Below are 25,712 nucleotides of genomic sequence, written 5' to 3' on the forward strand. Positions count from 1 at the left end.
AAATATCAGAAAAAAGCCAACACTTTTCAAACTGCTCTAGAACCTCCCTCACTCGTATAATAATTTTTGATTATTTAGAAATTAGGGAGAATTTACTTTACTGGACATCTTTATTAGGGGCCAGTCATTAACTGGTCACTCTGAAATGGTATTGTGTGATTATAAAAAACTTTTACAAAAGAACAATCTATAAAAACTTGCAAAGAATACGTTCGACAGCACTGGATAAAACAATAATGTTTAAAACATATCAAGGAATATGAGCAAAAACAAGAGAGATTTTATGAAAATTAACTGGACAAATGAGACAACCGATATTACATATTACATTTATTATCAAACTTTATTCGAGACTGCTATGGCAATTCAAGCAATATTTAAAATTAAAGTGGAAAAATACTCAATATTTGAGTTTAGTTTCAAAAAACACATTTCATATTATTACTGGATTACTGTCTGCTGCTGCTGGCTGCTATGATCAAGGAATTATTGATTACATTCTTTGTGGGCAGTCCATTTCTATTTCCTTTTTCTTTGGTTATTTACTGTAGTTATAAAACGTTGTGTGCTTGTAATACGAAAGTTATTATCCAATCTTTTGACTTTAACACAAGCTTTTGTGGTTGTGGCGAACAAGGTTGTGATTTTGGCTGACAGGCTGGAAAATGTCAGATCTGGCAACCAAGGTGATGGACGTGTCTCAATGTGTAAATAATGATTGACTTGGTGCAACTTGGTTTCAAAGTTCAATCTGCATTCACCTCAAACTACTGCGACACGATCCTAGTATTTCTGCAGCGCCATGGCTTCGTTTGCTCGTGTGTCGGGGTCTGTTGGTTTGATAACCCTCCAAAATCCTCCTGTTAACGCACTGAGGTGAGCTGAACTTGCCGTCTCGATCAGTCTTTACTGCAATAACATGTGTACTTTCTTCACAGTGACGAATGTACAAAATGTGTTTTATAGGTGCTCTTGAAATGTACATACGATTTTGTGAGAAAATAAATGAGTTATTTTTGTGAGGATAACAAAAATCCTCACAGCTATGTGTCTATGTGGCTATTTGTCACCATATAGCTTTGGTTATGAATGGAGGAATTGCAGTTAAGAAACAAGCTTATCACTAAATTGTTGTTGCTTCCAATCCCACTGCAGACACAACTGTGGCTCCTAAAATGCCATGGTTACATTCAAACTTGTGCCAAATCAACTTGGACAGCAGCCCTGGAATCACATTATGTCAATATAGTTTTGCTCATTCTGTTAACTCTGCCAGAATATGGATTTCTACACATATTTATTACTTTTGCACAGTATTTAAACCACCAGTGCTCTATATTTACCATGCAGAATTCATATGTGTGCAGTCTTCTAAATACACACACACAAAACCAGTTAGACAAGTGAGTGTTAACTAACACTATTCACACACACATTGTGTAGTTTTTAACAGTTAAAAGTTAGAAAAGGATTTCTTGATCCAGTTTTGCAGTGAGACAAGGCATTGTCGATAAGGTGAAGCGAGCGCTGAGTGAGCCAGAGGTGAAGTGTGTCGTCATCTGTGGCCAGAATGGAGTATTCTGTGGAGGTATGAATGTTTTTTCTATAACCTAACAGGGTTAACAAATGTTAAAATAAGTCATTTATTGTCCAACAGTCTGAAACATTGTCACTGAGCAAAAGTGGAAAAAGTCCATTAGGGAGTTATGAAAACACTGGAAGTGATTGATTGAGGCTGCAGACCCCAAACCATTCCCTGCACAACCAAATGCTCATCATTTCACTGGATGTCATTTCTGCCTTGCTGTTGCAGCCTCCTAATCAGATTGTCAATTTGATTTTGTTTAACAGGAGCCGACATCAAAGAGTTCAGAGGACCAATGTTTGGGCCTCCGCTTGTACCGATGATCCACGACATCGAGGCTGCAACCAAACCAGTGGTGGCAGCCATAGAGGGGAGTGCTTTCGGCGGTGGCCTTGAGTTAGCACTTGGCTGTCATTATCGGATCGCACACTCCAAAGTTAGTTCATGGTTGAGATCTCCCTGTCTCTCTCAGTCAGTGTCCCAGCAATGTCAGTATCAAGCTGCGTCAGTATCTGACAATTTAATTTCACTTTACAGAGTAACTGCTTGCGAAATTGTATTTCAGTAAATCCTGTTTCCGCATGATTATACAAATAGAATATGATATCCTTGTCTTCTATGTCATCTATTAACCAATTGTACGATTCAGCATGTAACAAGGCAGTTTCATTTGTCAAAGGTTTGCAGGGGCTTGTCACTTATCATGGAGGAAAATACTGTTCATTACCTTCCACACACCAATTATTCTGCCTCTGTGTCCTGTCAGACCCGACTGGGGCTTCCAGAGGTGACTCTGGGTCTCCTGCCAGCTGCAGGGGGAAGCCAGCGTCTGCCAAGGCTCATTGGGGTCCCAGCTGCCCTCGATCTCATCACCACAGGTTTATATTGTCTGCTTCACAGTGGTTTTACAAGGTCTATTGTATAAAAGAAGATTGTTTAATTTCACCGCCAATCTAGGCTAATATGTGAAAGCCCTTGACAGTTATTAGCATTGGATTGTATAAACTGAACAGCCACAACATTATGACCAGAGAGTTTGTCAGGCCTAATACATTGTGATGGCCAAGTGACTAGGTCAGATTATCCCTAAAATTGCAGCTCGAGTGAGGTCTTCCCTGTCTGCAGTGGTCAGTATCTTTTGAAACAGACACGTGGAAGGAAAGGCAGTGAGTTGGTGAAATAGCCGTGGTTTATTGCTATACGACAGGACCGAAGGCTGGCCTGTGTGGTGGATCCAACACATGAGCTCCTGTCAAACTGCTGCAAAAAATTTGTAGATTCTGATAGAAAAGTGGTATAAAAAGTGAAAAAGTCAATGTGGGTGCTCATGATGGGTAACATTACTTTCTGTGATCCTTTTGAATGCTACTTTGAAACAACACTTTTAGACCAAGTACCTCCTCTTTTGTAAACTTATTATGGCATGGCCTCATTTGGCAAAATAATGTGTCCTTCCACAAAGCAAAAAGGATTCTGGAATAACGATTTTATGCCTAAAAGCAGGTTTGATTGTTGATTTGGCCTCCAAATGGCCCAAGTCTCACACTGGTCGAGCATGTGTGGGATGATCAGGACAAACAAGTCCAAGATCCATGGAGGTCCTGCCTCACGGTTTACAGGACTTATACTTTCTGAAGCTAACATCTTATTGCCAGACATCACGGCACACATTCGGAGATCTGCTGGAATCCCTGCCTCTATAGATCAGATAGGGAAAAACACATGATGTTTGGACAGGTGGTAATAATGTTATGGCTCACAGATGTATAAACACTTGAAGGAAGAATAATACTTGTGTTGCTCCGAGACGGTTTTCTCGAGTTGCCAGCAGGGGTCAGTGTTAGTTGAGTTTAACCATGAGAACTTCCTCAAATCCAGGAGTGATTCAATGCTGTTGTCAGGTGTTCTAAAATAGACCAAACCCATCCTTTTACAAATACTGTCCTCTCTCAGCATTTCGATTTTTTTTTTTACCTTTACTTGGTTGTATTGTGTGGATTTTAAAGACAAAGCCAGATGAACTTGTGGTTGTGACGACTGTTACTGTCTGTCTTCCACAGGCCGCCATGTGACGGCTGCTGAGGCACTGCAGCTCGGAATAGTCGATCAGGTTACTGATCACAACACTGTGGATGCTGCGGTGAAGTTTGCCTTGAGTGTTGCAGGTGAGATATATTAAAAAAAATAAATTCTCACTGGTAGGAGACACACTGTTCTCTCCCACAGTTTGAGACTTCATCTCAGTGGAAGGGAAAGATATTCTCCGAGAGCTGTTATTTTAGGCAAGTCCAATATCAAGCAATGCCGACATGTAGGCTGTGGGAGTCAACGGAAGCGCAAAACACGGCAGCCAGATCCTCCACCACAGAAGCCATAAATGTTTCATGGCTTTGTCAGTTGTGCTCTGATGTCTTCACTGCTTTTGCTGTATTATTCAGAAGGGCGAAAAGGGACAAACTTTCCTTGAATATTAATATTGAGCCCTCAGTAGGCATTTAGGAGGATGAGGGTTGCCCTGTGCACGTGAATCAGACTCATTTACTCACTGAATGAGTCACTAAACCGTGTCATGTCCCCACAGGAAAACCTCCCTCAGATGTGTAAGATAGTGGTAATATTGGCAGACATCACAAGAACTCGCATGAAAAAGAAGAAACCATTAAGAGCCATTTATATTGATTCCGGAAAAACAGTTGGAAGCAGTGTTATATGTGGTTTCTTTTTCTTTTCTTTCATTTGAGACTAAATTGCATTACATTCAGGGAGCATGAGCTCGCGTCTCTCAGTAGATAGTAGCCTCATTTTAAACATACAGGCGTGAGAGTAGCACCAGTCTTCTCATCAAATGCTCAGCAGGAAATCAAAGAGGCAGTTTTATCAAAATGTACTATTCCTTTTATTCATTTCAACATCCAGAAGTGTAATATCCCCTCTGGTATTGTCGACTAATACCATACCACCCACTCTGGTGTGTGGTTTTCTGTGTTGGAATGAAGAGAAGGTGTATTTTATTCAGCATTGCCTCAGCAGAGGGTTTTGAGTTTTCAGCATGAAATGAACATGAGATTTTGTTTCTGGACTACGCTGCTGGCTGCCAGGGACTTTTGCAGAGATGTCGTCTGCAGCTTTTTGTTGCTTGCGTCGCTGGCAATGACAACTAATTTTTGAAGTCTATTTAGTTTGTAGAAATTCTGTTAGTGCTCTGTTTGGTGCCTTGAGCAAAAACTTTAAAAGCGTACCTGTGCAAAACGTCAACAGTTAAGTCGATAGAACTACACGTAAAGGAAGATTTTTTTTTACAATCAAAAGATGATTGCAGTCTTATGCTTTTTACAAATGCTTTTTTTTTTTTCTCTTTCTACACACTATACTGCCAAAGATGACTTTGAGTGGGTGAGGAAGTGAGTGTTGTTAGTAAAGCTGAGGCTTAGAGTGAGTCAGACAGAAAAGCCAACAGCATACAAGATGGGAGATTTGAGGAGATATGAGGAATCTGTGGAGATTCTGACAGATACAACAGCCTTTGGTTGATTAGCGTGAGTGATTATAGTGAGGGGAGATATCAGTCTAAATTTATATACTAAATATGAAGGCTTTTTGACTTCGGGATGGACGGCTGAGGGGACCCAGAGAGTAAATTAAGTCTGACATGGTTGAAAATGTTTAACCGCTGAGGCACATGCGTACATATTTAGACAAAAAGCATTTTGAGTGCTTAATTTATGCATGTGTGCGCACACACACACACACACACACACACACACACACACACACACACACACACACACACACACACACACACACACACACACACACACGTCTCTTGCTGGTGGCCAGATTAACTTTTCTTTTTTTTTTTTTTTTTAGCCCAATGGTTACAACATCTGCCTGCTACATCTGTCAGGACAGCCAGGATTCCCATTCGCAACAAATCCAGAGCTCAACCATTTACAGATTAACTGCTGAAATAATACTCTGCTAAATTACACTGGAATCACATTGCACTGCCACACAACAACTCCCTTTTTCATTGTAGGCACAATATACATTTCAAGGGCCTACAATAAACTTTACCAGACATTGTTTGTCTGCTGTTTACTATATTAAAGAAAATAGTTGTTACCAAACTAAGAGGATAGTAATAATCAGATGTGGTTGCTGTCCCTTTAAGCTTTGCCTTGGTGACCCAGTTTTTGGCCCAGACCCACAGCTGAGTGTAATTCACTGGAGCTGTGAAGGATTCTGACTACTGTCTCATGTAATCACGTCAGAGGAGGCAGGAATGGGAATTAAGATGCCTTTAACAAGGTTTTAGCTGAGTGGCCAGCTTCTTCACTCTCATTGTTCCCAGACTTAAATCACAGCAGATAACAAGACACACACACACACACACACACACACGCACACACACACACACACACACACACACACACACACCAACTATTTTGCTCAGAACAAAATTGTTGCTTTGCATTTTCGTTACAGATCTGTGTTGTACAAGGTGAAACGTAACAGTGCTCTGGTAGGGTCTTTCCGATTATCTGGAAATGGTCTGTCAAATCACTCCACTCTGCTTGTAGTAGCTAAGTGATTGAGCGGATGAGTGTGCCTGAAAAAAACAATTATCTGCAGACTTGCTGAGTGCTGGTAGACAGATTCAACAAAAGTGGAAAAACGTGGTGCCAATTGAAAATACAGGTACTTTTTTAGTTTTAAAAAAAGAGTTACATAGATATATAACATCAGAGCAAATGATTATGTCCTTTAAACTTTCAAGAAAAGTTACTGAAGTTAAATAACTGTCAACTGGTGTCACTTCAGTTTTAGTTTTTTTTTCTCCAGGGAAACCGCTGGATGCCCGTCGGATAAGCATGTATCCGTGTGGACTCTCCTCTGATTTGGATGACTTCTTTGAGAAAGCAATGCAGAAGGTGTGTCGAGGTGCACGTGGAGCTATAGCACCGATTGCCTGTGTCCAGGCGGTGCGTGCGGCGGCCACCCTGCCCTACGCTCAGGGTATTGAGAAGGAGAAAGAGCTGATGGACACTCTCTTCGCCTCAGGCCAGGCCCGCGCTCTGCAGTACTGCTTTTTTGCTCAGAGAGCGGTTGGCAAGTGGAGCATGCCCAGTGGAGCCTGCTGGGACACAAGCAAGACCCGGCCTGTACACAAAACAGCTGTCATTGGTAAGAACTGTGGGCCTTTAATTGCTCTTTGTCCTCAGCTTTCAGTCAGCACAAACACAATGACTCTTCAAGCTGTCTGTCGGCACCTAAATTCACGTTGCCTATGAAAATTAAACCCTCGTTTTCAGTATTAATGGATGAATTCTCTCGTCCCTGCAGGGAGGATTGGATGTATGACAATTTGGATATGTGAAGCTCAGCAGCTTGTGCATTAACATTTCAAGCTTTAAAAAAGAAAAAAATGAAAAGGCTATTTACAGTCGAGCAGTGCCTAAGTTAGTTTGTGATCATATTTGTAATAATGGTGGTGTTTGTATTTCTGAGGTATTTTTCTTAATTTTCACGCTGAGATTTGGTCCCTTCAGGTCTTGGCACCATGGGAAGAGGCATAGCTGTTGCTCTGGCCCAGGCAGGTTTTCCTGTGATTGCTGTCGAAAGTCACAAGAAGCAACTGATGGAGGCAAAGGAAGCCATATCAGGCATGTTGGTGCGAGCGGCCAAAAGACGAGGAGTGACTCCCGTGCTTAACAAGATCACTTACAGTCCTAATATGCAGTCTGTAGCAAATGCTGACCTGGTCATCGAAGCTGTGTTTGAGGACATGGCTCTGAAGGAGAAGGTCTTTCAACAACTGTCGGGTATTTGTAAACCTGGAACTCTGCTCTGCACAAACACATCTGGTCTTAACATTGACCACTTGGCCTCCCAGTTCCGCAACCCAGAGCTGGTCGTTGGGATGCACTTCTTTGCACCAGCCCATGTGATGAAGCTACTTGAGGTGGTTTACGGTCCACGCTCATCCCCTGAAGCTGTGGCTACTGCAATGACACTGGGAAAGAAAATCGGTAAAGTCAGCGTGGCCGTTGGAAACTGCCAGGGTTTTGTGGGGAACCGCATGCTGGAGCATTACCTGGAACAGGCTCTCTTTCTGCTTGAAGAAGGTGGCACGCCTGAGCTGATAGATCAAGCACTGGAGGAGTTTGGCTTTGCCATGGGTGTCTTCAGAATGTCTGACCTCTCTGGGCTTGACGTAGGCTGGAGAATCAGAAAGGCAAAGGGACTGGCAGTACCTGATCCAACCACAGGGCAAACGGCGAGAGTTCATCAAGGCCGTCGGTACAGCCCTGTGGCAGACCTGATCTGTGAGCAGGGACGGTTTGGCCAGAAAACAGGCCAGGGCTGGTATCAGTACGACAAACCTGGCAGTCGGGTTGGTAAACCTGACCCCTGGGTGCACAGCTTTTTAGAGGCGTACCGAGCCCGGCATGGCTTGGTAGCACGCCGTATAGACCAGCAGGAAGTGCTGGAGCGCTGCCTCTATTCCCTGATCAATGAGGGATTCCGCATCCTGGAGGACGGAATAGCTGCAGGACCTGAAAATATCGATATCATCTACGTGTTTGGGTACAGCTGGCCCCGGCATCGTGGAGGCCCGATGTTCTACGCCCACTTGGTTGGGCTTCCCAAGATCTTGGAGAGGTTGGAGCACTACCACCAGGCCCACCCTGATGTGCCCACCTTGCAGCCGTGTAACCTGCTCAGGAAGCTGGTGGCCAGTGGGAGCCCACCTATCCAGAAGTGGAAGGAAGTCATGAAGAGGCTCGACAGCCGCCTTTGAAGTCACCTTCAATTTATCAAACCTCACATCTGATCAGACGAGTAATGGGCTATCAAATAATGTTACACTTTTTAACCAAATGATTTCATATACGTTCTGGTGGCAGATGATGGAGTGTCTCAGAGGAGACATTTACACTGAGCCAATTTATTAGACACATGTAAACAATTGTAAGAGTGAACCAAACCAAATGAACCCCAATCCTGTCTGTTAAACTTGTACAGTTTTGTTTGTTTAATCTAATTAGCAATATCAAAACCCTGATTATAATGATTCTGTAAATCACAATAAAAACTAATATTTCCATACCAAAAAAGGTTGATTGTTGTACACTACCAGTAATTTACAAAACTTTGATAAGATGCATTTTAATGCTTTCACTGTATGTACAATTCCATATGACACCTTAAATAAAAGTATATGAATGTCATGTTCATGAATTATGCTTTTATACTTGTGTGAAAATAGTATACTGTGCCCTATATTAAATGTTTGACTTGTCACTTGGATTCTTAATTCAGGTAACAGCCAGTGAGCTGTCGTTCCAGTCCTTTGTTTCATTAAGAAAATGTTTATTTGTGCAGGAGAAAACACCATGAAGCTGCTCTACTTCTGGTGTGTGTGCTCTCTGCTGACTCAGGTGCAGAAGAGACTGGAGACCAGAGGGAGACACTGATCCAGATTGCTTTTACATAAATCAATGGCACAAGGAAAACTCACCTCCAGCACTGAGCAGATGTTGGGGTTGCCCCCTAGTGGATGAAGACTTCACCCTGAGCAGTTGGGTAATGCAAGAAGATCGTGCATTGTTTGTGCAAGCACGCAATTTGTGAGACATTGTATGGGATCAATTGTAGATATTGCATGCATGCTATTGCTAAACAATAATTAAAGTACTACACAAGTGGCATGCATCGGGGATGTAGATCCACTTTTAAAATGGACACATATAGATTGAAGAATGTGCTCATTTCAAATTCAGAATGCAATCTTTTGAAGTCGTTACAGAGGCTGATGAAAGCCTGCGTATGTGTTTGAAGTGAGCAGAACAGCTGGCTTTGTGTTTGCGGACTCCTCCCGTTCGCTGTGTGATGAAGTTCAGATGCGCGCCGTTGTTCCGTACGCGCGTCACCGGCGCTCAGAGGAGCTTCCCCGACGCGAAGGGGAGGATGGAGAGACGTGCGGATCACGACACGGGAGAGGCTTTCAATCTTCCACTGTACAACCCCCCGTTAACTGACGCTGCTGTACTTTCCACCGGATATGTTTTTCCGTCCTTTGTTTGAGAACTAACCGAGCCGCTCGGGATTCGGAGACCCGTTTCGCGCCCGCGTCTTCCAGTTGCGAGGCTCCCCTCGAAGCCGTGTGGACCGTAGAACCCCTCCTCCCTCTCCTCTATCCGTCCCTTTGCGTTCATGTTGTAGTTTCCTCAGACGAGGCTGTGTGCGTTTTGGATCCAGGAAATGTTGGCATGGCCGCCTCGGGAGCACATAAGTGTCCGAAGAGTGAGAAGTTGGACGAGGCGCAGGCTCTGGCCAAGAGCTGCGCAGGGAGACCAGACTTCCTGCCTTGCGACGGGCTCTCCATCTGCGCGACGCACAGCCACGGGAAGTGCTTCAAGCTGCACTGGTGCTGCCACTTGGGCTGGTGTCACTGTAAGTTTCTTTTAGTCGGTCTAACAGTTATTTGTGGCTCCAGAAATCCATTTGATTGTCGATGGTTGTGAAATATGCGGAGCGTCATAGTCATGGAGTAATTTCCAAGGAGCACAATGGAGCCTCGATTTTTAATAGTTTCACTGATAAACTAAAGGAATGAAGGTTTTTTTTTAGTCAAGGTTGGACATCATATTACCTCCTGACACGCACGACGCCAACATTTGCTATTGTTATCCTACATGTTTACAACACTTGAGAATATCCTAAAGTGCCACTGTTATTCAATACCAACTGGATCACTGTTATTCAAATATACACAGATTGGAGTCAAACCATCCAGCGGACGTTTTTGTGTAAATAGTTGACGTTCTAACAATGGAGGCTATGAGCAAAGTGTTTTCAGAATATGGTTTCTGTATTTACTCTGTTCATCATTGTGTCTTGTACACTGCATGACTCTGGTGTTCCACAGTCTGGTGACACTTACATCACACATCTGATTCATCACTTTCATTTCTGTTTTTAAAGGCCAAGTGTTGTGATTTTCTCAGTTTTTCTCTTCCTCTCTGACAAGTCTATTGAAAGTCCAAAGTCACCCTGAAATTCTATCAGGTTCTTGTAGTGATAGAGTTCAGTCCAGAGAACTAGTTCAAACACATCTTTATTACATTTACATGCAGAGTATGCTTTAAAAACGAATCCACTCATTTTTCATTTATCCAGAGATAAAAAGATTTCCCAGGAAAATCCAGTATATAGTAATTTTAGTAACATTTGTTAATTATAATATGCCTATTAAAAATATATAAGTATGTCTGTGTGACCCGTTTTCAAAGATTCACTTCTTCAGTAGGCAGAACTAAATAACAGCTTGAGGCTGAGTGCTGCAGACACGGCGGTAAAACGGGGAAGTACTTCACTACCACATTTTTAAAAATGTATTTTTCTTATCCCTGAAGACTTGTGGACTATAAAATGACACATGACACCATCTTCTTCCCTTAAAGGAAGTGTTCTCTGGTATAGCTGCAATTCCATCATGGATTTGCAAAGTATCACGCAGTCAGCCACAATCAAGAGGCAAATGTTTGGTCATAAACATTAACAGGACTAAATAGTCTCATAGTGATTTCATTTATATCGACCAATGCTTTGACTGTTCTGGGAAGTGCAGGGTTTGCGGCACCACTCAAACGTTTTCTTTCCACTTTGAGAAGTGTCAGCGACAATATCAGAGTCCGTGTGTGTGTGCCCTCACACACACGTTTTTCTTTTTTCAATTTAAACCTTTCCCGACGTGACACTTCAACACACCCTGGATTCCCCGCGGCAGCGCCTGAACCTGACAGGATGTCCGTGTCTTTGTGCTTCTCTAATTTATCCGCATCCCTGGCTGCCCTTAAAATCCTCAGATCAGTGGAAAACACAATCACCATCTACTCTACAGCACTCACTCAGGGTTTATAGTATGCAACTGCACAAGTCACATTGTAATCTTTGCCATGTAATCATTGGATTTAGAGGCCCGCCTCCGTCCAGAATCAGCCAGGCGATTTGAAATATCAGATGTGGCATAGAAATGAAGAATTCCTTCCAGTGTTAATCACAAGCCACATCCGGCATTCACAATTCCATATAAAACCCTGTCAGTGATACATCATTTGTAAAAATATAGGCTTGCTCCACCTTTCAATTTTCATTGAAGAAGTATGCATAAAACAGACATGGAGGCCTTTGTACTCATTTTGTACGGACTTGTTATGCCGTGGGAAGAAAAACCAGCCACATCATAATGGAGCTTCTCACCTTATCATCTCCTTCCTCTGCAATTTGCAGGTTCGCCTCGCAGGACAGTAAGGCACCACAGTGAAAATAAACCAGCTTAGACTGCTGAATCAGGCAGAAGCAGGGCACCCACTGAGAAAAGTATACCAGTGTGCTTTTGCATGTGATGCCTCCCCGCTCGGCTCAGCTCACACACGTCTTTCTGGAGATGCATAATAAGACTGGATGCAAAAGAGCGAAATGTTGTAACACCCTTATCTCATCACGTTTTCATTTTTAGCCTGCCTATGACTGTCGCCTGGAGTATAAACTTGTTCTGAAGCTGGTAATTGTGCATTCACCACAGGGAGCCCTGCTACACTGCCTTTTTAATTACATTTTTAATAGGTTCCTAGGAAAACAAATACAAAAGGTCACACTGTAGTAAGGGTTTTGCTCAGCATTTGAATTCTCAAAGACAAATTATTCCTGTTACCTGTGGTGTTTTGTCAGCCAATCACTTGTGACTGTGTTCCTGACTTCATGTACTGTCTTTCCGCCGTTTTCGGTAAATTTTTCATTTCTGTGCTCATTTCTTTGACCATCTTCAACCTTCCACTTAGACGTTGCTTTATTGAAACCTTTGGCAGAGAAGAAGAACACTGGAGGTAGAGGCGATGTTCCCAGCTGGTACAAACATCAGTCCAAGCCTCTCATTAGCCGTAATTAGCTGTGTTTAGTGTCACCGCCAATATGTCATGTCTGATGAGAGCTCACAGCAGCATTGAAACCACCTGGTCTGGATATATATTTTTTTCCACGCACTTCATCCTCTGCTAACTGGTTACAATTACTGAGCAGAGCAATGAATTACTCATTAACAAAGTCTGTAATGAGTCCAGAACAATCTTGTCCATCTGCTTGTACTCTTGTCAGCTCTGCATTTCAGAAGTAGAACTTGTATTCTCATGGTGAATACAAGAAGTGAGGATCTTTCTGTCAGACTGCCTCAGCAGTTTCATCCGTCACACCGTGACGCTGTAGCCAGCAAGTCTTTTTGAAGAGAAATAAGGAGGCTTATTGAATACAGCATTGTTGCCCTGTATTGATTGATTCGGTGACCACTTCACGATGTACTGCAGTGCTGAATCATAAAAAGCGTCACCTATTATTAAAGGATCGATTCATTGTCAGCACAGGCCCGAGGGAATGCTTTTGATTGATCGTTCATGTTTGGGAACTCCAGCACTTCAATCACTTTTACTGCTGATCTGTCAGCAAACGATGCCGAGCAGCAGCAGCAGCAGTTCAACAAGTTTAGTTTTTTGCCTGTTATTTTTCTCAAATCTCCAAAGACAGGTCAGGCTATCAGTTTTGCAAGCAGTTTTTTTTGTGACCAAACGCAGCAGTAATTACTTCAATACTAAATATATTTTATTTTGGGTTTTTTTCAGCGATTGGAACTAAAATGCTGTGCAATTTATATATTTATGAAACGAGACTGAGGCACAGAGTTTTCTTTTATATTCCCGTTGAACATACAAATAGTGTTGGGTCTATTTTCGGGGCTGAAAAGCATTCTAACGGGACTGTTGTAGTTGACTGTCATGAACACGAATCTCAGCTTCTTACTTGAGGATTTCGGTGCACCTGTGTGAAGGATTTAGAAATCTTAGCTTACAGGCTGAAGAAGAAAAAAACCAAGAAAAAAATTTCTGTGTGCCACAAGGGATAGGCCCTGTAAATACCTCACTCATTATATTTAGTTGACTTTTTTTTTCCATCTTTAAAGTGTAAATATCTATTAAATTACCAATGGAACCTAACTATAAGAATTTGTTCTTTTGCACTTTTTAGACCATAATTAGTGTGAGCTAAGATGTGTATTTGATCAATTTCAGTGAGTACAGATCATGTTCAGATCTACCTTTGCCACTCTATTGCTAACCGGAACATCATCTTCATCGTTGTGAGTTTATGAAGTTATTGAAACATAAATCATTTAGCCATTGAATCCATGATCTGGCATTTTCCTCACCCATTGTTCTTTGCTCACAAAGAAACCACAATGCATTTGGGAGCTTTTATAGCTCCAACTTGTGGTTCAGTTTATGACAACTTGTGGTTGCTTTCACACCATACTCACACCAGAGAGCGACTGTGGAGAGTGTATCTTTTAGGAACGGTCTCGATGTATGGCTGTTTGATGTGTGTGTTCACACTTACCTGGCCCCACTGAACTCAATCCCAGGAACTCTTCCAGGCTGACCTAAAAAAACGAAAAGTGTGAAAGCACCCCGAGATTGGCTGCAATGAGTTTCGCGAAGGCAGGAAGCTGCCCCAACTTTCATCTACTTTTTCCATCATGTAGGATGACAAATGCATGTTACCACACATCTATTTTGAAATGATTTTCAATCTTGACTATTCATCTTTCTACATCCCTCTTGTTTCACGCAAACACCAATAGACAATGTGACTAGCCTGGGAGCGTACAGAGGCTACAGTCCTTACAATGACTGATGGCTGAACTTGTGTAGTGGGTTAAATGTGGTTTAATGGGAGCCTTAAACATTTGTATTTTCAGTCATGCCTGTGCAGTTCCTGCTGTGAAAAGTTCATATCAGCAGCAACAACAGTCAATAGACCATCGGAAGATCACTGCTGAGTACACAGAATGGTGAGACAAGATCATCACATATTGCTCAAGAGATCAATACTTGGCTGGTATCGGCAGCATGATTGAGAGTAGTAACTACATTCTTTTTTTAATGTTCAATTTGGATTGGGAAAATTAATATATGTCACTCATTAAATGAGGTTTCCACTGATTTTACACATGAAAGTGTGGTTTTGATGCGTGCGGCTTTGCGTGTCTTTTATATTGTATATTGGTCAGAGAGAAATGTGTGAAGTTTGATAAATTGCTTCCTGTGATGTTGGCTGGGTCAGGGTGGTAGTGTGGACTTTAGATGAAGTAAGTTTAGCCGACTTCTGTCACTTACTCTCCAGCTCATGGTTACATTAGTATAATGTCAGGGTGGGCAACATGGGCACATTGCTTTAATGTTTTTTTCGGATAACAGCAAATGTTGTTATCCAAATAAACACATCTGAGAGCAAGTGAGGTTAGAAATCAAGTCAGATCACATTTTACCAGTACTCCAAAATATTTGAAAATCATAACTAATCAGTCCTTTCTGAAAATGAAAGGCTTTGATTGTATAACCCTGGTTATCCATGGAAATTAGAAATAAATGTTGGATTAAATAACATAAAAAGTATTCATTATCCTGATCAAAAAAGGGTACATTAAACAAATGGTATAAACGCAACACTTGTTTTTGCTTCAATTTTGTTATGAGCTGAACTTTTTCTATCGACACAAAAGGCATTTTTCTCTCATATATGGTCGACAAATTTGTCTAAATCTGTGTTAGCGAGCGTTTCTCCTTTGCTGAGAAAATCCCTCCACCTCACAGGAGTGACATATCAAGATGCTGATGAGACAGCAGGGTTATTGTGCAGGTGTGCATTTGGCTGGACACAATAAAAGTTCACTTTAGGATGTGCAGTTTTATCACACAGCACAAAGCCACAGATGTCACACGTTTTGAGAGAGCATGGCACACTGACAGCAGGAATGTTCACCAGAGCCGTTGCCTGTGAATTGAATGCTCATTTCTCCTCCATAAGTCGTCTCCAAAGGTGTTTCAGAGAATTTGGCCTTAGATCGTCAGACCTTGTGTAACCACACCAGCCTAGGACCTCCACATCCAGCATCTTCACCTCCTTTTGCTTCCATTTGAAGCTTATGATGTGGAGACCAGGCTCAAGGAGGAGTAGTGTCAATGGAGTAGTCTCCTGACGCTGTTTAGTCTGCGCAAGGAAAACAGTCAGGAGGTTTGTATTTTTCCCAGTGCCTCCAGACGACACAGTGGATTCCACAGTGGGTGTAAATCAGGAACAGCCTCGGCCTCTGGAGACAGGAAACAGGAAGGGAGTTTCACGTGACGCAGGGTCAGACCGCCCTCTTGGCTGAAACCTGAAACTTCTGTTGTTGCTCTTACTGCCGTCCCTTTGTTGGATAGATTTGAAAACTAAGATGAGAGCACGTACGAGCAGGCTGGATCCACAGGCCAGCAGAGCTCAGCAGCCGTTATGAAGAATGAGAACAATGTGCTAATATAATTGTTTTTATGCAACATGCTGCTTTCAACTAGTTTGTTGCTCTTAGCGTCCCAGTCTGCTCGTATATGCTGCTGACTTCAGCTCAAACAGACACAACATCGAACTGAAAGGGGATTGTTAATGATTCAGTCTCTCATGAAGCTTTGATATAAGCCGACAAATAAAGTGACATAATCTGTCTGAGTCAAGTCGTGTTCATTCATTTTGACGACACACTGAGCTTGTGGACAATGAACCAGCTGCACGGCAACAGCAAAGTGGGAATTTCAACCGTGTTGGAGCTCTGTGAAAACGTGAGGGAGGGACTGATGAGGAGCATGCAGCACTTTCCAGAGACTCTACCTCTCATATTAAAGCAGAGACTGTGCAGCCCTCGGCCAGCGTTGGGCCCAGGAGAGAGCAGAGGAGGGAAACAAGATGGAGTAGCAGGGGTACTCCCTCTTGATCGAGCCGTCTCTACCTTCCAGCCATGAGTATCTCCTTCTCCTTGCTAACCTTTTGAACCTTTGCGTTCTACCATAAATTCCTTAAACACAATTTTGTTGCTTGATATATTGTTCTCCGAATGTTTTGTTCCAACAAATATATCAATTAAGTTAAATATTGTTGATGTCCATTTATGAATTGTGAATGTGTTTTTTTTTGGTCTGTTTGTTGTTGTTTTTTTACAAGGGTCCCTCCCTAAGTCCCAAAGTGTCACTTTATTTTAACTACAAAATCATAAAATTATTTTCATCTCATGCTGTTTACAACTCCTCCAGTTAATCAGCTCATTCATGTCCCAGAATGCCTTTCATCAGTCACCAAGTGACTCTCGCTTTCAGCGGGTTTTAATAATGTGATGATGAAAGTCTTTTCAGCCAAGTCATTCCAAGCGCAACATGTCCTTTGGCTGGTCGATTGAAGCAGCGCTCAGCAGAAGTCAGAAGATCCTTTGCCGTGTGTTTGTGCAGAGAGGTGACTAATCAATCTGACTTTTACTGCGGAGTCTACAGATGGCTGACGTTTTTCTCTGCTGTCAATCCTTGTTAGGAACAGGAATGCAGCTACAGTATCGTGTCTTGTTGTGTAAGTTAGGCCAGTTACCCGTAGAAAAAATAGTAACAGGAATGGATGTTTATTGCCAATTGCACAGGTACTATAGTGGAGATTGTGTGCATTACTCTTACAGTCAGCTTCACAAATAAGAAATTTGTCCAAAAGTATATGCAAGTTCAAATAATATCAAAAAAGAACAGAATATACAAATGAAATGTTTGCAGTTCAATATAGACAGACATTTACTATATCATGAGGAAAGAAAGCAATGAAAAGAATCTCTGTATTATTGCACACAGATGACTAAAGCTGTTATTGCACATACAGTTCAACATTTGCCGTTGGATTTGTCTCAATATGCAAGGACTCTGCAAACTTTTTTGTTATTAACAACTTACACTCATATACACAGATTAGATTTAGATTGTCACGGGTTTTGCTTCTCCCCGTTACCTCATTTATTATTTCATCTGTGTTCAGAAACTATTTAACACACCAGTGAAGCACGGCTTTCGAGTGGCTGGTGTGTTTCTTTATTACCTTGATTACATACTGTAAATACACTTGTGTATTTTTAACTTTCATTTAGATATAATTATCTCAAACTGAAGGTTTTCTCCACAGACCAACAACAGTCAGAAAGGTTTATGGGGGCCCCCCCGAGTGGTCATATTAATTTTGACAGAAGCAAAGTTGTGGTACATAAGGTGAGGAGGGCGAAAGTCTAGTTTGAGAGGGTCAGGGTGTTGACCAGTTTTCGAGTCCTCCATCCATCATCCACCTTTGAAAACCTTTTGTCCATGTAAGAGCTGGTTTCCAGGATGGATTGATGTTGACATCTTGTGAAAGGCAGGACACACTCTGGACAGGTCGGCAGTCCATCACAGGACAAACACAAATAGACAAAGTACAAAGTAGACTTACACACACTCGCACACTTGCATATATATCCATCTTATCCTGGTTCCTGATAGCTGCCGCTTCCATGTGCAGGTGCAACTTCAACCTGAAACACAAACAATGGCAGTGGCATAAATGTGTGACTTCTGGAAAAAGTTGCTATGCCACCAAGCTGATTCTGAACAAAACAAGTCTTATTTTCAGCAATTGGAGTAACTATTTCTAACCTTGAGTTTATAATCAGGCACCTGTGCAGTGCTGGAGTCAGTAACCGAGACACTGCTGTTTATCATGCACACAGTGATATCAATAAGCACATGTTTATGTGCTGCATGTAAATTCCTGATCTCAGTCATGATCATACCACTAAAATCGGTGTGAACAGCACACTGGTTATTGTCTCCATGGCAACCTGCAAGTATTTTATCTGGCTTTTTTTCAGAGGAGCCATCGTTCCTTTCTTAAACTTAGCCAAAAGTTGATCGTGTCATGCCCTGTTTGTTTGTTTTTATTGTTGGCTGATGACATATTTACTCTTTTTACTGGCAGTCTCCAACACTTTTTTGATCATAGACTAAGTTACAAAAAAGTCACTCCGGGTCCTACTCTACAATTATGGGCAGATAAAAGCCAAAAAGGGTGTTTTAACTGAGCTTTGGTCTTTTCATGAGATTTAGGAAGAAGATGAGATTTAGAAAGAAATATATAACGTGGTAATCTATGAACCCCCCCCCCCCATATAGTACAAGCATATCTAGTTAAATCTGTTTTTGTGAAGACATCTTAGTCTCTTTATTTCTTGAAAAACAAACACAGAGCAAAGTTGATGTTGATGTTGTCATGTGGGAGCTGCAGCACCGGGAGTGGAACACAGCTCGATACCAATGAAGCTGCACAGATTGGGTAAAATGGCTTTAAGTGTTTGTTTCCGTTCTTATTGAATGTCCGAAACAATGTGAAATCACATGCCTTCACTTGCTCAATAGACTAGCTTTGCTGAGACCTACTCAGTATGTGTCTCATAAAGCCCATCTACTGGATTGTTCCTCCAGGTAGAATCTGTGGCTCAAGGTGAATTCTTTTTTCTAGTACAAATGTTTTCTTTTTTATAATAATTTCCTCTCAAAATTATATATTTTTTTAAATAATCAAGATATAATCAACAATCAAAATGACAAACTATGGTCAAAAACCTATAAGTGTAACAGTGTCGACAGTTGTGGACTAGAAACAGACTATCTAGGAAGAGAAGAGTTATGTCTTTCATCACAAATGGATCCCAGCCACCGTTAACAATTATATTTTAGAATGTGAAAAACTTTCAACTAAACGGTACAACTTGGCATTAGACGAAGCCTGTGGGTGGGTGCAATGTTGTGTAAGCTTTGTGATGTGGGGCTCATCCTCCCACACTTTGAAAACTCCTGCTTTAATGGCCATCGAGCTGCCACGTCAGGTGCTCGGACTGCTCGCCCTCCATTGTGAGGAACTGGGAGCTCAGTGTCGGAGGATAATTCGGCACATGGCAGGCAGCTTTGGGAACAGCGCACGACCTGCTCTGTGATCTGAGTCACAACCTCCCCTTCATAAAAATTCTCATGGATAGTTGTAGTCCGCCTTTGTTGCAAAGAGAATTTAAAGGTAGACTTGCATGCTGTGCCTCTTCTCTTTCTTTGCACAAGACTATTGTAAGTGAGATGAATACGCATACATAACACGCAGTCCTCCGGGGCTCCCAGAAAAAGAAATATTTCTAACGAAGTGCAGACACCTTGTACATTTACAGACGGGCTGTGTTCCCTCTGCAAGGCTGCTGAAGGCAGCCGGTGTTGGTGTAGTATTATCTCCATATGTCTGTCTATTTTGTTGTCGCACTGTGCATCTGTCTGTCCCCCCTGTATTGCACTTGGTATTTGAAACTCCAGATGGATGGATGCAATTAGATGTAATATGCTAAAAACTAAATGTCAACACATCGCCTTCTACAGCTTTAGCTCTCATTTGTTGCTGCTATCTTGTCTGCCTGAATGGGCTCATCTGAGCCTCAACATGGACCATTGAGTTTGTCTCATTAAACAGAAAACAGCTACTGTTTCCCCCTTTTGTCTGCCTCAGCTTTAGCTACTGTGTTTGGTGTTGACATGATTTTCAAAAGCTTCAGACATAAAGCTCCAGCCACAGCCTTACACGGGTGGACGATGGGTTTCTGTGTCCTTTAATAATGAGCAGCTCACATGAATTTCATTAAACTCGTTCTATGGCTGCACAGCTGATCTGTTTAGCTAAATGTATGTGTGTGAAAGAAGCATCTGTTCAGCTCTACAAAGTCACTTTGTCCACTCAGCAACACAGAGAGAGCCACTCGTCAACTTTGAAGTATTTGATGTTTTTCACTGTAACATGGGAAAAGCTTGTGATTGAATGGATCTCCCAGCCGGTGAAACAAAAGACAAGGACACAGGGAGTGAGAGGAAGCGATGCATGGACCTGTCATCTTTGCTAGTCAACCCCCCCCTCGCCCCACCAAACCCATCCCCGCTCTTCCATACATACACTTAAACATATCTGAGCTGCACTGTCCGGAGCAGAGCAGAGCACAGAGTTGGAGGAAGTGGGCTGCAGACAATGATTTGAGAGCAGTTATTTTGTGCATGAGTTGCCAGAATGGGAGGTACCACTCACACAGAGGGTGTTAGAAAATGTGTATTTGAACACATGGCCACTCTCCAGCAGAAAAGTATGGCTGTTATCTCATTGTGAATTTATGTGACACTATAAATCACACCATTGTAATTCAGCGAGTCAGTAACGGTGGTGTAAATCAGTGCTACATCATGATTTCGGAGCTGTAAACTTTGTTGAACGCCCTTCATCCAATATGCCATTTAATCATGTTCGAATTGAGTCTTGCATCAGCTCTGAAGGATCAGAAATGATTGCTGCCTAGTGCTGGATGGAATAAAAATTTAAACTATGTTTCGCTCCGTCTGCTGCTACAGCGCAGATGATGGTGGCAGGACAGAAAGGTATTTTTGCCGTTGGCAGCACAAAATGCTTTGTGATGTGAAAATTGCTGCCTCCCGCAAGAAAGGACAAATGATTGGTTTTCACAGACATGAGTCAAAAAAAGGTGTTCTCAGCTGAGACTAACCCTCTCAAATATACTTATACACATTATATTATTATTATTATTATTATTATTATTATTATTATTATTTACGTATATCAATGTTTAACCTTCTTATGATAATTATGTAGGATTTAGATTTTATGGCTGTAAAATGTGGAATGAGTCAGTACCCTCCTCCATTTTACATAATTTCTTCAAATTTCAATTACAGTTTGTTTGTGCATGTTACAAATCTTTGGCATGCTGGTGAATTTTGACTGTTATTGTGTCATACTTCATAAGTCCTGGGAGACAGCATTATGAGTATATTTCTTTAGATATGATAAATGGTCTTATGGTTATGGGAAGTGTTGATTCCAGATCCGATCAGCACTGACATTACAGCAATATAAGGCGAACAAAAACACACCCATCAGTCACTTCGTTTGGTACAGTTCAATGTGATCCAATCAGCTCCGTCTGAAATGCAGCTTTTACAAAGGCATGTTATTTTTTGCCAAATTTCAATTCAGCAATATGCTCCATGATCATTTTCAAGGTTGGAGTTCAGAGCTGGGTTGGGGTGGACAGCTTTATACAGGAAGGAGTTTCCAACATTTTGCTCAGCCCCCTCCATCAGTCCATAATTACAGTATTTCCACTCATCTGAAGCTGAATAGTTGCACTGCGTCACATGAGTGGCTGCTTAATGTGTTTGCAGGCGAACATACATTATAACCAAAAAGGTGCTCAGAATAACAGCATGTCTCTGAGTGATCACATTTCACTTCACTTACTATGTCTTTTTGAAAAATTCTTTTTTGATCTTGTATGATCCTATTAGCAAGTACATGTGTTTATTCAGCAAACACATAAGAACATTAGGAGCTATGTTTCTCAACTGATGTGCTTATTTTCCGTGCTGTTATCTCTTGTGCTGGTTTTGACCGTCTCCTGTGAAAAGTATGTGGCTCATAAGCTGCTCAATTCTCCGAACCAGCGGGTCCTAAACTTTATCTATTTGTCTAATGGTACCTGGCTGACTGTGTAAGGGGTTTGCAGATATCTTTTCATTGAAAACAGCTGGCGGTATAGAGGATGGATTGAATTAAAACAGCTGCCACCTGATGAGAGTGTAAACAGTAATGTGGCAGGGTTAAAATCCAAGAATATCTTTCATGCCGGTGAAAATGATTTCAATTTTCAATAACAGGCAGGTCTTTTCCATATATTTGTTTGCACTACTGCGTGCTTGTGACACATTAAATTTTGTCATATGGAAGTCCTGTGGAAACCCCAATGACTAGTGTATGCTGTATGCATGAAACTATATTTTTCTGATTTCTAGTGGATTTTTCTACAAACCATAAACAATCCAAGGAAAAGTCTACCAGCTAAATTAGAGGCGACAGGATTGAAATTTAATTAAAATCCATTCAAGAATTAATTAACGTGATGAAAAAGAGAGGTTAAGTGTGGATGAAACGGGATTGTAAGAAAGAAAAACATTTGTGAATATGGATGAAATAATAACACAGCTAAAAGAACAACGTCTTAAAGGATAAAAGTATCACGATGAATCAATCTATAAAGCTCTCTTTAATTAAAAGCCAGGCTGAAGATGCACGTGTTAAGCTTTTGTAGCATAAAAACACAGTGACGCCTCAGCTAAGGCTTCCATTCTGAATTATGGGATTACTAATAAAGTCATGCAAAGAACCTTAGGGGTCATACAACCTCATATGCTGTGATCATGTGATACAGGAGATGCTGGTGCAAGAGCATGTAATGCTTTAAAAAAAAAAAAAAAAAAAGCAGACACTCACAGGTTACCAATGCACAGACTTCATAAAAGTGGGCTGTAACTCACTGTAACTATTGCAATATTTATTGTCTAGATAAAACTTTGAAATGATCTGCATTTTTTGCCACAAAATAATATAAATTTTTTTCCTTTTTATTTCTTTTAGGCAAGTATGTCTACCAGCCCATGACCAATGTGTGTCAGCTGCCCAGCACGGCGGTGCCCCCTGTGGGTACGGAGTTCTGTAACACCATCGACCTGTCCGTCTCTCTGGCCGAGCGCTTCCTGAAACTTGCCCCCTGCTTCCAGTCCCCGCCTCACTTGGAGTCGCCCAAGTACTGCGTCATCGCGGACCTGTTTGTGGATGACTACATCGTCAAACGCATCAACGGGAAGATGTGCTATGTGCAGCGTCCGCCGCCTCCCTTACCTGAGCCGCCTCGTCCTCCCACTCCTCCTGCACCCGCCACACCTCAGATCCCCCAAAATCCCAGTCAGCCTCGGCCACTGGTCAAGCCGGCACCGCCGCCCCAGCAGACCCCTGCACCGACACAGCCGGCCCAGCAGGTGTACAGTGAACACAAACACCTCTCTCCTGTGGATAAAATAAAAGGCCCAAAAATGGACCACTGCTCTTCCCCGTCCAGCTCCGAGGACTCCGGCATCAACGCGCTGGGTCTGCACTACCTGGAGTCCTGTGAGGAGGAGAGCGAAGAAGAGGAAGACGATGAGTTAAGCACTGATGGGAACTCCAGCCCCGGCAGCCTCTGGGATCAGGATGACTGCTCTCTGCTCTCTCCCTCCAAGTCTATGATAGAGATCATCGAAAAGATTGAAACAACTGTTTAACAAACCGGGCATCAGCGTGGCCACCTGTGGTATGATCTATAGAGCAGAATTGCATTCCTGAGAACAGCAGCGGAGGATTTGTTTCACATCGACCAATAAAAAAAAACAACGTCCCTTTGGATGCAGCGGCAGGGCTTTGTCGGTTTGCTTTGAGTTGCATTTGTTTTCCTGCAGGTGGCCGAGGACTGTGCACCCGCCGTCTCTTACAGCCTCTCTTCTGTCCACTTCCCCTGCATGGAGTCAACCTCTAGAACCTATTACAATAAACGACGAAGCACAAGAACATCAAGTACATGCACAGCGGGACCAAAACAACCTTCTCTACACGGTTATGCAGTGAAGTGTGGGGAGAAACCCGAGGCTTTTCTGTGGCACTTGCCTTTAGACATACATTACAGGAGCTAAATTATATATGGAGGAAATCATTTTCAGTGTGTTTCATGATGATAATGAGCAGTTAGGTAGTTCATAGCATCAACCCGTTATTCTGTAGGCGAATTCAAATTTGAAGTGGCGTATGAGCATGCCATTCCTTCTTCTCTGGTAATTTTTGACACTTCATGATAATAACTACAAGGCCAGCTACCTCTCCGGGGCCTAAAGCACATCGGCCTTCTAACCTGTTAATTACTCGGCTCTGGGCTGCTGGGACACGCCTGCTTTTATCACATTTACAAAAAAAGATTTCTCGCCCACAGTTTGTCTGCACTTTACTCGCACCATCACAGGCAGTAGGCAGGCAGATCAGTGTTTGACAATCAAGGATTACACAGAAGCACATTTCTATACTGTACCTGCCAGTGAGGACCAAGGTTACTCTGATACCTTCTGAAACCATTTATCAGACATTAACATATTATTCTGACCACCGTTTCTGGTCAAGCTGTACTGAACTGCTGAGCTGTTTGAGGTTAAATGGGGAATTAAATAAAACAGGACTTGTAGTGACCTCTATTAGCAGCCAAGAAATTAAAGAGCACGGACAAGTCTCTGGCTTACAGTAGAAGGTGTTGAATTGTGGAGTGATGTAGTCACACTAGAAATCAGTATGGCATATAACGCAGTGGGAATATATCTAATGTATACATATAAGCTTATATAATAATAAAACTGCATTATCTGCTTTTGGGGCTGTCGAGAGTGAATTATCTATTCATGAAAGGGGAGTTTGGGAAAAATGTTCAGGTTAGGCTAGACTAGAATGTCACTGTTATTTTATTTGTGCTGCGGGGCAGAAATTGTCACTTAATGCACCTTTAAAAAAGAGGATTAGAGTACAAGATAGGATGCTGAATACATGTTGTGATGTGATTGACATGATTTAATGAGAAACAAGGGACAGTCCAATATTAGTCAGTTAGAAAAGTAAGCTGGGCTGGGTCTTTTTTTTTTTAATGTTTAAAGAGTTATTTTTAACGAGTTATCCGCAAATCACTGAAGTTTTCACAAAAATGTATTACTGCAATGCTACAAGCACTCGATGTTTTTTAAACAAGTCATTATGCATGACTGCATTCATTGCAAATGTCCCTCATGTCAAAATGAAACGTGTGAATCAGGAAAAGAAAAAAAAAAAGAGCAAAACCTGTATTGGTAGATACAATTTGAGGCATTTTTAAATTCAGGGACACTTTTAACATCACACCGAACACAGTCCGTCTTAATGCGGTTTGAAACATGACTTATGTTCTTATTACTGTTATATTATTTTCATATGAATAAATCCTAATGAATTACATTTTTCCTGTCTTGGTTTGTCGACATATTCTGTTACAATAAGAACTTAAATCTTCTTTGAAAGGCTTTGCAAGCGTCCTCCACATGACACTCAGATGAGTAATGCTCTCTAGAGACGAGGTGGATTCAGAACACCACTTTTAGCTGTGGTTGTCTCCGCCTAAATGTCGGGAGGAATGTTTCTCCTATTTCTGTCTCTGACACCTCGCTTCACTCGGTGTTGAACAAATACAGAAAACATGTTTTAAGGGCAGAGAGAGGAAACAATAAAACCA

At 41.9% G+C, this 25,712-nt stretch overlaps 2 protein-coding genes across 4 annotated transcripts; both read left to right on the top strand.

Moving 5' to 3' along the window:
* Positions 1-670: 670 nt before the first annotated feature.
* On the top strand, positions 671-8,889 carry ehhadh (enoyl-CoA, hydratase/3-hydroxyacyl CoA dehydrogenase). 3 transcript variants are annotated; one of them, XM_080478087.1, is made up of 7 exons: positions 671-876; positions 1,485-1,588; positions 1,852-2,021; positions 2,352-2,463; positions 3,646-3,750; positions 6,428-6,769; positions 7,135-8,889. In XM_080478087.1, the coding sequence occupies exons 1-7, from the start codon at positions 803-805 to the stop codon at positions 8,385-8,387; spliced, it is 2,160 nt and encodes a 719-aa protein (XP_080334213.1). In that variant the 5' UTR covers positions 671-802; the 3' UTR covers positions 8,388-8,889. The 3 variants fall into 3 exon arrangements, with proteins under 3 accessions (XP_080334213.1, XP_080334214.1, XP_080334212.1); XM_080478086.1 differs by having other exon boundaries at positions 680-876; positions 6,413-6,769; positions 7,135-8,820; XM_080478088.1 differs by lacking the exon at positions 1,485-1,588 and having other exon boundaries at positions 7,135-8,825.
* LOC308118601 (UPF0524 protein C3orf70 homolog B) lies at positions 8,787-25,438 on the top strand. Its single transcript, XM_080478089.1, has 2 exons — positions 8,787-10,042; positions 23,018-25,438. Exons 1-2 carry the CDS (start codon positions 9,859-9,861, stop codon positions 23,698-23,700), a joined length of 867 nt encoding a protein of 288 aa, XP_080334215.1. The 5' UTR covers positions 8,787-9,858; the 3' UTR covers positions 23,701-25,438.
* Positions 25,439-25,712: the final 274 nt, after the last annotated feature.

Source organism: Lipophrys pholis, assembly GCF_963383615.2.
Source record: "Lipophrys pholis genome assembly, chromosome: 13".
Classification (NCBI taxonomy): domain Eukaryota; kingdom Metazoa; phylum Chordata; class Actinopteri; order Blenniiformes; family Blenniidae; genus Lipophrys; species Lipophrys pholis.

Excerpts from the sequence above, each read along its gene's own strand:
- ehhadh (XM_080478086.1), top strand. The coding sequence starts at position 803 with ATGGCTTCGTTTGCTCGTGTGTCGGGGTCTGTTGGTTTGATAACCCTC. Across the intron at positions 3,751-6,412 it reads GTTTGCCTTGAGTGTTGCAG|TTTTTTTTTCTCCAGGGAAA; the intron begins GTGAGATATATT and ends CTTCAGTTTTAG. Across the intron at positions 6,770-7,134 it reads ACACAAAACAGCTGTCATTG|GTCTTGGCACCATGGGAAGA; the intron begins GTAAGAACTGTG and ends TGGTCCCTTCAG.
- LOC308118601 (XM_080478089.1), top strand. The coding sequence starts at position 9,859 with ATGGCCGCCTCGGGAGCACATAAGTGTCCGAAGAGTGAGAAGTTGGAC. Across the intron at positions 10,043-23,017 it reads CCACTTGGGCTGGTGTCACT|GCAAGTATGTCTACCAGCCC; the intron begins GTAAGTTTCTTT and ends TATTTCTTTTAG.